The following is a 13,039-nucleotide window of genomic DNA, read 5'->3' as shown; positions in this document are numbered from 1 at the left end:
TTTCTTTTTCTAATCTAAATAACAACCAGGTTTTAGGAGTTCGCTCAACAGGCCAGCACGGCATGATATCATCGGCCATGTGTCCGCACCTCTTCACTTCAAAATCCTGAGGTATTTTGAAGACAAAGGTCAAATACTGACGATGACATTTCTTACTTGAAGAAGCATTGGGAACAAATAATACCAGCAATGCAAGTGAAATATCTGGTCTGTACATATGGGTCAGAGGACGTGTTGAGGTCAAGTGCGCTGCAGGCACAGCCAGCCGATCTGCCTCTGATGTGCAGCCCCCCCACATGAGCTGCCCTGGGTCCTGACCTTATAAAAGCCCGCATCCTGTTGTGCCTCAATCTTACCTAAGCAGATGGAGAAGGGTGGATTTGATTCTTTTTTTCACCATCCTTGACTACTATTATTTAAAAACTGATGTTTTTTATGCTATCTCAGCTTAAACTGAATTAATGTTTTCCCTTAGCCTGCGTGAAAAGCCCTGACCAGATCCTCACTATTGTATATTTTAAGCAAATTTTAAAGCAGCAAAAGGGGTTAATGCTACAGGGGGGGAAAAGAGGGGAGGGCAAAACATTTCTAAACAAGATGTTGGGAATTTGGACAAAAGCTGAAAGCGGTTCATTTCCCCCGAGCCACATAAATCTCATTACTTTCCCCTACATTGCCTCAGCATATAAAGCTGAATAATCGAGGCATTTTCACATCAAAGCGCAACATTTGGTATCCAAGCTATACATGACAAACTCCTGTTTAGTGAAGCACATCTATCTGCTGGACTTCTATAAAGAACACCAACAAAGAACTGGAACGACTTTTTTGGTGGGTTTTTTGGGGATATTTAGAAAACACTTGTTTATTTATGCAATTCTAAACCACATGTAAAGGTCCAAGGATTAAAATATGCCTGCGACAGCAAAACTAGCTTGTTAGCATGAGAGGTTTTGCTTTGTTTTTTATTTACTTCCCCATATTCTGCCTTAAATTCCTTCATTTCAAACTGTCACACAGTGTAATAGCTGGTGATTTATCTGCCAGTCTACATGAATACCATCATTGGTGGCTGGGTCACTGGACAAAGATACTTATTCTGGCAATCACACACTCGATGACACAAACACTTCAGGCTAAAGACGTCAGGTTTTTTAGCCGAGTCATTTGAGTCAAATGAGGTCTCGTCAAGATGTGAGCGCATGTGTTTACGGAGTGGGACCAACTGAGCGACTGCATCTCATCTGTGGGTTAAGTGCGCGTGTGCATATTTATGGACCAGCGCATCAGACTCCCTCTGATCTCTTTCTACCTCTGCAGCGTGGAGCCCGGGGAGCCAGATCAATGCCCGAGCTTCCACAATGGAAGCTACCCTCTACCCACTATAAAGCTCTTTGCAGTAGAATGATTTTTTTTTTCTTTTCCATTTGTTGGAGTCAGACTGCCACCACAACTTAAACTGTATTGGTGGGAAAAAGGAGGCAAATGTAATAAATCAATCAAAAGTTTCAAATGCCAAGTGCAGCACAAGCACAGCAGAACCAAGTGGCAGTAGAAAGCCATGAAAGGTGGGTCACATATTAGTTTGCCAGGGCAGAAATGTGACATTCTCTCTGTGTATGTGTGTGTCTTCATGTGTGTGCTTGTGCTATATCGTGCTACTGCTGGAAGGTTAGAAGCAAGACATTTCCGTCACACTACATTTTCCAGACTCTGCATGTTGCTGTTGTCCAGCTATAATTTTCTTGGCGTTACCGTTAATGCTGATTCAAACGCGCCCCAAAGCGAGTCAGGAAAAAGAGCGGCGAGTTGACGGCCTGTCTCCGGAATCGTCACTTTACCCTGAAATAATCCTCCACTGACTGAGTGAACTGTGCTGAGCAAAATCGCCTCTCTGTGAGACATACGATCTTGTGTGACTACTCTGGACATGCATGTGTCCACACGCCGCTGCAGCTACACGCACAACAACCGCACTGTTTGAGTCGGGGTGGAAAATGTCTGTACGGGGAGGCACGGCTCTGCCAGCAAGCTAACAATGTCTTCACTGTGTGCGTCTGAATGTTATGGACCTCTTAGAACACTTGATGCTTGCATGCTGGAACAGAGATGCCAGTGCAGATAGTACACTAGGACATGGTAAATATTGTACTTTGGTGTTAAATTTCCAGTAATGTTCAAAAAAAGAAACAGCTTTATTTAACTCCTAGCTGTGATAATGAAGAAGAAACCGACTGGGGGGTTATTGATTGTTATTTAGGCTGACGCAGTGTGATCATAAGCTTCCTATCCTCTCTGTCATTGTGTCCCTTTCATAACAAGGGCAGTGTCCCCCTGAGTCAGCTGTCTCCCAAACTATGGGATTGATACTAATGTCACTTGGGGTTCTCTGTCTCCACTTGGTTTCTGCGATGTCCACCACCATCCTTTCATCTGTCCCTCCAATGCTCTTGTTTCAATCGTCTATTCAATAAGCTTGTCGGTTGCTGTCTGTGTCTCTCCTGCCCCTCTATGACTTTCTCCAGCACTCTATGTCACGACCTTTATTTGGCACCATTTTGAATTGGCCTGCGTTGCATCAGAGTCCACTTGCATCTCTGTGGGGGTTCTTTCTTCTTTTCATCCATTCCTCTGCCCTCCGGTCTTCATCTTTGAGAGACTGATGGCTTCATTTTTGCTTGATATTAACCTCAGCACAAAGAAAAATAAGAAGGCTACAGTGTTCAGCTGCCAGGTCTGCTCTAGGACTGACAGACTGATCTGACCAAAGGACCAATCCCACCTGGGAATTAATGGTAATTCCTGTCAATCATGTGCATATCTTGTTACTATATTGACCATGACATCTTCTGTCAACTTTAAGTTTTATTTTTATTTAATTAGCAGCTACAAAATCTTGGAGCGGCTCTCTTTGTAACGGTCCTTCTCTACGTGGGGGTCTCGCTAAAGACGTCGATTTCCCTCGGTCCCTAAAGCTGCCGGCTCTTCCTGACCCTTGTCCCCGCTCCGTCACTCTTGTGCTCCATCTCCATGATGTAGCCTCTGTCTGAAGCGTGCTGCATTTGGGTTGTCCAGGGTTGCTCTCCAGGATGATGACAAGTATCCACAGGCCCTTTCGTTGCGGTAGCTGTGGCTGGGAACCCTCTGACAAACGAGCCGTGTACGGAGATGCAGCACACACGCTTTGACAGTCAGGAAACACTCTGGAACTCCTCGGAGACCAGCCAATATTTTCAACTCACATGTAAATGTCACATTAATATCTTGGCATTTATTTCTAAAGTTTTATGATTTAATTTGAGCAACCAGCTCTAGAAACACTCCCAAAGTGGATACAGATAAACATAAAATGGGAACAAAACCTGGAGGTCCCAGCGGAGGTACAATCCTACATTTATTCCTTCATCAAATAAGAGCATAGAATAATTACAGTGTGTATTAGTATTTAAAGAGTGTTTATAATGTGTGCGGCTGTCGTTAACATGACCGCACACCACTGAACATTGCTATGGCAACATTGGGTTTTAATTATAGCAGGCCTGAGCTTTTCACGCACAAGAATTCCCGATTAGTTCTACGTGTTGTTCGCGCCCTGGCGGCAGGAGGCTTACAGAACATGACAGCGAGTGGCGCTTCCACGGTTGGCTACGTTTCAAACACAGCTCATATTTGTTAAAGACAACTACGACCCCTACGTGGACGTAAACAACACCAGGTAGTAAACAGGAGATTTTTTTTTCTTTTTGGAAGGTTGTAGTGTGAGTTAATCTTTACTCTTTTATAGGTCTTTTTTTATAACATCTGCTGTGCTCATAAACTACAATAAAGAGTCTGAGTGTGACAGTGACTATTGTAAAAAATAATAATAAAATCCACAACCACTTATGAAAAGTAGTGAAAAAACCATTTTGATCCCAAGGGTCTGTAAGAGCTTACTGGGCTGACACACTAACAGCAACAGCAGTTTCCCTCCCTCAGAGTCCAGAGTGCCGTCACCATATTTCTATATAATGCAGATAATAAGAAAAGGTGCCATCCATTTAGTCTCATTTAAATTTTACAGCCCTTTGATAGAGGAAATCAGAGGACACTGGCTCCAGCAGAGCATTTATGGCCCTCAGCACCATTGTGAGTGCCGGGATGTGTGTGCACGTCGTGTGCTACAATGATGCGCTTCTGTTAATGAACTCCACCATGTAAAAAGCAATGTCATTCATTGGCGGCTATTGTGGGCACTGTCCACGTTCCAACTGCATAAAGGGGCCAATTCCACTTTGATAGTCATGCATGTTTGTTTATTTCTTTGCCAGGCGTTGGATTAAAGGCTTGTACTTTTTTTGAACTGCGTTAATTTGCAAATGAGGCGCTATTAAATCTGAACTGTTGAACCCAACTTTGTTTATCGGGTCAAGACAATTAACACGCAGCCGGCAGTTAATGGAGCTAATAGCCTATCTTGAAATAACAATTTTGGAAATTGCCACAGGAGTTTTACGATGCAAAGCTGCCTCCATAACATTATAATACCCACTGTTTGGGGGCTGTTTTTATGTGTTTTAAGTATAATAGCAATACATTTTACAAGTAAAAGAAAATGGGGGCACATGTTGACCCTGAAGAAAAGATCCATCTTTGATGAAAAAAAAACAAGGTAGTATTTTAACTTATGTGCCTTTTTGTAGAGTGATTTAAAACCATTTAGTGAGGTGCAACATTCCAGGAATCCACCGTTGCTTTAAAAGACAGAGGAGCTGCTTTGAGAAAGTCAGGAAATCTTAATGACGATTTATGCCGAACGACTACAAAAGCAAAACCCTGTTTAACTCTTTCCTTATACAGAAAAATCACAACATATTTTGTGACAGCTGGCGATGCTGTTATGATTTGATCGAAAAAGGCAGAAAAAAATGGGTCTGTGTACCAGCTGTCCCCACAAGTAATTGACTGAATGTGTCTTCTGTTGGCCACCACTTAAAGTTAATCAGGGATGACTGTCCCAACAGTCACCGGGTGAGAGTACACCTGGGACAGGTCACCAGTCCATCTCCACACACACACACACCATTCACTTACTTACACCTCAGGTTGATTTGGAGACAATCAAGCTAATGTGCATGTTTTTAAGAAGTGGGCGGAAAGAGTGCCAAGAGAAGACCCGCACATCTTAGGACAAATTGGCCATCATTGATTTCCTATCGCAGTCTACACTTAAATGCACATGAAAATTAGTGCAAAATGAAGATTTATGAGCAAGGCAGCTTTTGGTTTTCAGCTCTGGGGCGGTCTCTCGGCAAAGGGGGAAGAAAAATGATTGAAGACGGTCTCCCCAATTGGTGGCTTTCTTCTTTTTTCATGCCAGTGATTCCTCAAAATGTACCTGTCGATCAAAGCTGAGCCTGTGGGGCCTTGAAGGGGAAGAATCAGGGAGGGAGGAATAATTAGGGCTCACACTGCCTGCGAGGGCTCACACTGAGGGCTTTAAACGCCCTGCACCACCACCACGTTTGTTCTTTTTGAAAACAGCACCCTGACAACAGGAACCCACCCTCCAGTGACCGTTGTCTCGCGTCGACTCTGAAGAGTCGGCTGCGGTCAAACCTCAAGGCGGGAGCTTCAGAGTCACACAGAGGACTGCACTTCTGTAAATACACATCTATTTTTAAACCAGACGAGAAGCCTAAACGCGCAAACGCTCGCTCAAATATGTCCTGGCTGCCTTAAAAATTAGCATTTTGAGATTTTTCCTGCTCTTTTAATCCAACTTTTACCCCTTTTTCCTCTGATCCTGTAGATGGAAACAGTGCTTTTCTACTAGTTTGTCGATGTGGCTCCACCTAGCAGCTGCACCTTAGTTGTACCTTATCAATCTCTGGCCGCAGCAGCCTGCAGCCATTACAACATCAAGATAGGAGATGTTTCGCCGTCAGCTTAGATGTGGGGTTTCGCAGCATCCATAGATCCCATATTTTTTTTTCATATACACCCAATTGCTAGGCTTGCTATTATAGCACCACTCCATCAACTCCACAGTCTAAGCCCTATTCCAGGCATGTCTTCCTTGTTCTTCAGGTGAAACGATGCCTTCATCAATCCATCAGATTTCCATTGTTCTCAGTTATTGCCCACCTCCGAGTACGACCAACTGTGTGAAAACCTGAGCCAAGCGCAGGCACCGACTACATCCTAGGAATAGAAAAATGTTGCTCTGCAGCCACCTGTTTCTGCGGGTATCACGGCAGCAGGCGGCAGGACTAATGAGGTCGTGGGAGTGGAGCATGGAAGGCAGCAAAGGAAGGGGGTCTAAACACAGGAAGGCAGAGGACGTTCCCATTTATAATTCATGTGAGGAGAATTATCATCAGCAGCATAGCATTTGGGATGAATTATTGATCGCGTCTGTGCAAGCTTTATTTTAAAAACACTTGCAGATGGGAGGTCCTGGTGGACAGGCATGAAAGAGAGGACACAGAGGTAGAAGCAGCAAACACAAAATGCTCTACAGAGGTGGGACAATATGATTCCACGGAATGTTTATGAGATAAATGCTCTCTGAGGGAAACTGTGATTGATCAGGCTACACTGCACCCCGGTGTGTTTTAACTGTGCAGTTATATATGTGTAACCAAAGCGGCAGCTTCTTTATCAATATAGGTAGCAATTATTTTGGTTTGTGTAAACAGCTAAAGTAATGTAACAGTTGAATTGTACTGTATTTCTATCATGCAGACCAATAAACCTGTTACTTTCAGTGTCTCCTTGCACGGGCACATTATTTTGAGTATGGGGGATTGTCCTGAATGTGTTAATCAATTTGTCATTGGGTCCTATTCTAGACAGACGACCTCCCCTTTATTGTTGTAACAATTCAGTAAAAGACTGTTATGGGATGGGGTGAAGCCCTTTGAGGATGGATTTTTATTATTTACATTCTCTTCTATGTATGACAACAATAACAGTAATTCATCTAATACCAGTGGTTGCTTCTCTAAAGCCAGTGTATACTTGCTCACATCTCTGTAAACCTCAGGCAAAGTACTCTAAAACCAATAAGACAGAGCAACATTGCACTTTTCTTCAGTCCAACGGAGGAAGACTGGCACTCAGAAGTTACAGAAATAGATGTATGAATTCTGCACAGTTTAGAAAAAGCCAATTTTAACAGTATTAAACATTGTAAACCCTGTCACATTCACCAAACCACCAAGACAGGATATTTTGGGGGGAAAGTGTTGGACAAATTTACAATAAATTCTTGGTACAGTAAATTAAAGTGAATAAATCCTTTAAATCGCTAAGAACAAGTGACTCTATCAAAGGATTTAGGACCGTATGACTGACTTGCATGTCAGAAATAAATGCTCCGTGGCAATAGCTCGCCTGAGGTTAAAACCTGCTTCAGTAAATAGCATCCAGGCAGCTGGCCAGCAGTTGCTGAGGCAAATTCCAGATGTTATTGGCACTGGGTGGGGATGCTGAGCAACTAGTTATTTTTAGCCACGGAGAAAAAGGAAGGAAATGAAAGAAGCAGAGTCCTGCGCAAGGGTTTCTGAGTAGCGAAGAAGCTAATCAAACGCGAGTGGCCAATGGCAATCACGTCCTGACACAATGGTGCCTGGTCTGCCGATGGCTTAGTCTTATCACAACATCCTCACTGAGGGCTGGTGTGTGATGAATGAGAAGAGGAGGGCGGCACAGCAAAGGAGCTGATGGATGGCAGAAACGGAGAAGGAAAAATTAAAACTGCTAATTATTGGTGGAAATTACACCAAGGGGCGTTGATAATGATGACCAAAGGTTCGTATAATGTCGCTTTAAGCAATCCAGGGTGGCTTGTAAGGCTATTAAGACACCGAAACCTGTCACAATAAAACCCTGTATTTTTCTGGGCTTGTTACATGAGCATGCATGTGTGTGTCTGTGTGTCTGTGTGAGTCTGTGTCTGTGTAGGTGGGGGGTCAAATGCCAATGTTTCCGCCTGCAGGCCTGTTTAGATGAGCGGAGAAGGTGATGCGGGATGCATTTAAAACCAACTCTACCTTTCTGTTTAACGAAGATGACGGATTCGTCAGAAAGCTGCCGGCTGTCACTGCTCTCCACTCACAGATGGAAAATTACCAAACTGTTGATCGATGATTAACAGGTGCGAGCTAATTATGCTAATCGGGGCAACAGCCAAATAAAGTGATTGCCGTGTTCATTTAAATGACAGCAATGCTCCTCCGATGGCTAATTAAAAGGGGTTGAGAGGAGGAGAACGAGGCAGCTGGGTTTAAGGTGGGAGAGGTTTAAACAGAAATGTTCTCTGGGGTCTACTGTAATAAGACATATTTTAGAGATTTAATGATGTCATAATGAATTTATGATGATGGGGGATGGGCCGGGATGCGGAGACGGCAATTTGACGGTCTGCCTATGAAACTATTCAAGGTTCCACCCCTGGAGGAAAGAGAATGCATCATGGGGCCATAGCTGAGGTGATGAGCTGAGGAGGAGTGTTTCTGTTTGAAAGGAACCAAGTAATAAAAATCAGTGCAGCACACTGAGCAGGGCGTGTGCTCCATCTGTTGTGACACACGCCATATTGGACTGGGTGGAAGAAGGCTTCCCGAGGTGCGATCGCTTTTCCTCCCAGGAACGGTCCCATTTGCATGTGACCCAGGAAGAGACATCATTAGGAGGAGGGATGGGATCAGAGGCCAGGGGAGATGAACTCTGGGGCACACGACAGCCATCATGGAGCCGGGAGAGGATGGAAAGGGCTGATTAATGTTTATAGAGGCGACTGCTATCAAACCCCATAGCTTCCGTCTTCTACCCAGTGTCCTCCTTTTTAATTCCAGTGCTAAAGTAGAGATTAAATTATACAGCGTTTCCTCCACCATCAGGAATACCCCATTTGTTTTAAAGGGTGGGCCAGCAAGAGACACATGCCCTTCATTTGGAAAGACAGCCCAGCTTCTTCACACTTTATCTCCTTTAGACAACCCGATAACATTTGAAAGGATTCCAACCAAGTCCAGTGTGTTCATGCTACATTAAATTAAGAATGTGATTAAATTTGACATTGCATTGGCCCCCCAGCTGCAGCAGCAATACAATCATAAAATTATGTATGTATGTCTTGTAATGTAAGTCTTCATATGCTCTTATTTGGCACACTAAATGCTAGAATCTTCACATTATTTCAACCATGTGAATGCCACTACTATCGGAAAAGGAAGGTTCTTTGTTTACTATGAACACAAAGACACTTTGTATCACAGTTAAAGGAGTAAAGCATATGCGGAGGACCAAAACAACCAGAGAGAGAAAAAACAGTCCTATTATTGTCTGTTTATGAGGCACTCTCCCTATTTAAATTCATGCCCCATTAGTAGAATCTGCTGAATGTAATGTATTTTAATGTGACGTTTGGCTTTAATGGAAAATCAATGGTGAGACAAGCCTGTCACTGCTGAGACCATACCAAAGCTATCTCCACATTGACATGTGGAGCACCCGTGTGATTGATTCTGACTGCTGTTGGATTTTAATATCATTCACCAGGAGCTCATTGACTCCCAGACATCAGTTTGTGGTTTATCTGTGAACTGCCAAGTGAGACCTTGCCTTCTTTTCCTTCGCGCTCATCTGTTCACTCTACATCTTCCTTTGCCTTATTTTCCCAGTCACAGGCTGTGTGGCCAAGAGGAATTGGATGGGGGAGATGAACCTGCAGATGAATTTCCACAAATATGGCCTCTGCGGTCGATGGTAAATGGTGGGACACGGTTTATTCAGCTCTTAATATTGGAGCACTGACTCTGCGTGAGCGCTCAGGCTACAGAGAAGCTGCAGCGTCACCATCCTCCCGCCAACATGCCCCCCAGAACATCAGCTGCCAGGTCATATAATTCATTCTATCACCACTGTTTAGTTTAACATAATGTCTGTGTAAATGTTCGAGAGACGAAAGACAACAGGATTGATGTTGTTGTTATCACATATCTGAATTACCATCACAAAGACGTATGATTCCATACATTTATTCATTTTGCTCCAGTTATCCAGATGAGGCCCAAAAAGAAATGAGAAGAAATGAGCTCCTTATGAGGGGTTTTGCAATATTCCAGCCATGTTGTGTTGGAATATTGAAAACTGATGTTTTCCAAGCCAAGAATTCAGCCATTCTGGGCGCATGCTTAACAGCTCCTCCAGCTTTTACAGCTCCTGACCTGAGATGACATCTAGTTTAATAATTAAAAAACACATGCATCCCCATGTCAATATAACCTGTGAGTCGACATGCGAGCCAGAGCCAACATATGCTCGGGAGCACATTAACGCACCATTTCCAAGGCTGTGTTGTAGACGCTCAGTGACGAGATGAAATTGCTGATCCAAAAGTGTTACAAGCAACGCCCCGACTCTATTTAGATTCATAAACCTGTCAGATTACACTGAATTTCTTTTAAATCCAGTTCACATTGACTAAACTATTATGGCTTACACACATTACCACAAATTAATGCAAGTACTGTTTAATAAGAAACCAGAATTTCCAAACTAACGATCCAAATACTATAGAGTCCATTACCTCTGACAAAGGCAGAAAAGACTCCTGTTGTTATTAGTAAGCACCAGTGCACCTTCAGGCGCATCCATAGTTAAAACATAGCTTTGCACAAACATATAAATACATATTAAATGTAGTGCCGGCTCAGATGCAGGACCTATTTGTGGGGGCAAAGCAAAGCACTTCAAATAGTTGACTCACCTTGCCGAAGTCCCTGACATCAAACAGGTCAAAGGGGTCAAACAGCTCGCTGTTGCGAAGCCCAAACTTGTCATGGCACACCTTGAGGAACGTCCTGATGTTCTTCAAACACAGGAACTAGAAAAGAAGAGGACAGTGGTTGATTTTCTCAAGTCACTTGCATGGCGTGTGTGTGCGTGTGTGTGTGTGCCTGTGTGTGTGTGTGTGCATACTGCCGACTTAACTGCTACTACTGGGCAAAAAAAAACGGTTAATATAGTGGGGAATTTTCAGTGGCTGGGAATACCTATAATAAACTGCATATTAAATATGCTGGGCTCAGTAAGACTGGCTCTGGCTGCTAACATATGCCATCATGCAGATAAACCTTGAAAGGCTGCGAACAGACCCATAACTGCACCGGCACATTGCAATATTAATGACAAACCAAACTGCCACCTCCCATCTTTGTGTCTGTGAGGAGCAAATTTCCTAGCGTTGCTACTCCTGATGCTGCTGAGATAGGCCAGTTCCTCTCCTTGGGTCTGAAAGCTAAACACTAGCACATAAATGTCTGTATCTGGCATGTGTGGTGGCCTTGGAAGGGCTGGTGTATGGGAACTCACAAAGGAATAAGCAGTAACAAAAGGGTTAATGTTAGCATTCTTTCTCTGCAACAAAGCCAGCAACCAGCTGTTGAAAAAGTCTCATTTCAATCTTCCTGTACCCTAATGAGCCATATTGGATGTTACAATAGACCGTGGTGGAAATCATCAGCGTCAGTGTGTTGGATCTGTTACCCTGGCAGAAAAAACATAACACATATCATCAGATACATCTTCCTGGTATTTTGTGGCATTTGCGTTGGCCGCACCTGAGAGACCTGCTGAATCATTCTTATTCATGTGTGCACATCTGCTCCAGCCTTTATGTCATGGGTGTGAACCCCTTTACAGACTCATTCTTGACTTAATAAATAAATAAATGTGTGATTGGTTGCCGAAAGCCGAAGTGACATTTGAAGTTCAGCAACGAAGGTTATCGCACTTGCTGATCCACACGTGCAGTGGGAGGGGAAACGTATATAAAAAAAGCTTATTTTTCCAGCCTGGATATGAAATGGTAACATTTGCTGGAGTGGTTTGGGGCTGAGAAAGAGGGAGACACTGCAGATACTGATCAGGAGGATGGATGATGTCGCTGACATGCTAATGCATTTTTCCGCGATATCGGTGCGATGGTGTGGGTAGAATTGCAAACATTGCGACAAAAAAAAATATATTTTGTGGCGTTCAGAGCACGAGGTTGCGTGGGAATGAACCATCTCCTCGGGCACAGATTGGCTGTGGGAAGATCAATCTGGAATCACCTCATTGTAGCCTGGAAGCTTAGCAGAAATATTCCTTTGTTTTTATTCCGTGACTGAGATTTTAGGCATCGAATACCAACAACGACGTTGGATCGACAACCAAATGGCAGCAGATTTTTATTGGGAGGAAGTGCACAGAGCACACAAACAACAACTAAACAGCTTTTGCAGTTCCTGAGAGCAGAACCGGAACATCCAATATTGGTGCAATCATCTGCAACTCCGTGAACCGTGTTTTTCATCACAAACTCCTCTATATGCACAGAAGAGATGAGTGCTTATGCATGGAATCTACTCACACCGTTATGTAGATGCCCTGAATGTACCAATTACACCTTGGTTCGAAATATAGCGCTTATTTAAGCAAGCACGGAGGTAAAGGTGCCTTATAACACACGTGCAAAGCAGAGCTGTGAAGTGGGTTTAGGTTTACCGCCCAAATCCAGAGGTTTTACCCCGTGTAAACAATGGCAAAGGAGGAGTGTCAGTGCTTAATTTCTCCCCAGTAAACCCAGCAGGTCATAAGAGGCAATTTTCCATAAACAGTTGTGCTAAAACATAAAATGTGCCGTGAATCACCTGTGGAATGAAAGTGCAACCCCACACACAAAGGGAGAACGGTGTAAAACTGAACACAACACGCAAGAACGGGCTGATTTACTGAAACATAAGATGTACGAGAAAATCGAGGACTTGTGTTATCAGTTATATACATTATGTATACATTAACTGACATCATTTAGTATTTTAGTTGTATAAATTATCTAATATTTATGTTGTGTCAAAGCTGCTACACAAAAAAACATGAATTTAAAACATAGTTTCTGCATTTATTGTCAAAGTATTTATCAATAATACAGTGAAAATGAGAGAGAACATGAATACTTACTCACTAGGCCCTTAAATTGTCTGCTTGTGCCTCTAAAAGTTTATTT

General features: G+C 43.2%; 1 protein-coding gene across 12 annotated transcripts in view; it reads right to left on the bottom strand.

Moving 5' to 3' along the window:
• The window catches only part of vav2 (vav 2 guanine nucleotide exchange factor), a 119,595-nt gene that overhangs the window by 78,274 nt on the left and 28,282 nt on the right, over nt 1-13,039 (bottom strand). For all 12 annotated transcript variants that reach the window (XM_057019697.1, XM_057019699.1, XM_057019704.1 and 9 more), the window contains exon 2: nt 10,757-10,873. In XM_057019697.1, coding sequence (XP_056875677.1) covers nt 10,757-10,873 — 117 coding nt within the window. The remainder of the gene's footprint in view (nt 1-10,756; nt 10,874-13,039) is intronic.

The sequence above is a fragment of the Takifugu flavidus genome, chromosome 20, assembly GCF_003711565.1.
Source record: "Takifugu flavidus isolate HTHZ2018 chromosome 20, ASM371156v2, whole genome shotgun sequence".
Taxonomy (NCBI): domain Eukaryota; kingdom Metazoa; phylum Chordata; class Actinopteri; order Tetraodontiformes; family Tetraodontidae; genus Takifugu; species Takifugu flavidus.
Note: the sequence above shows the minus strand (reverse complement) of the source record. Positions and strands in the feature narration are given on the sequence as shown.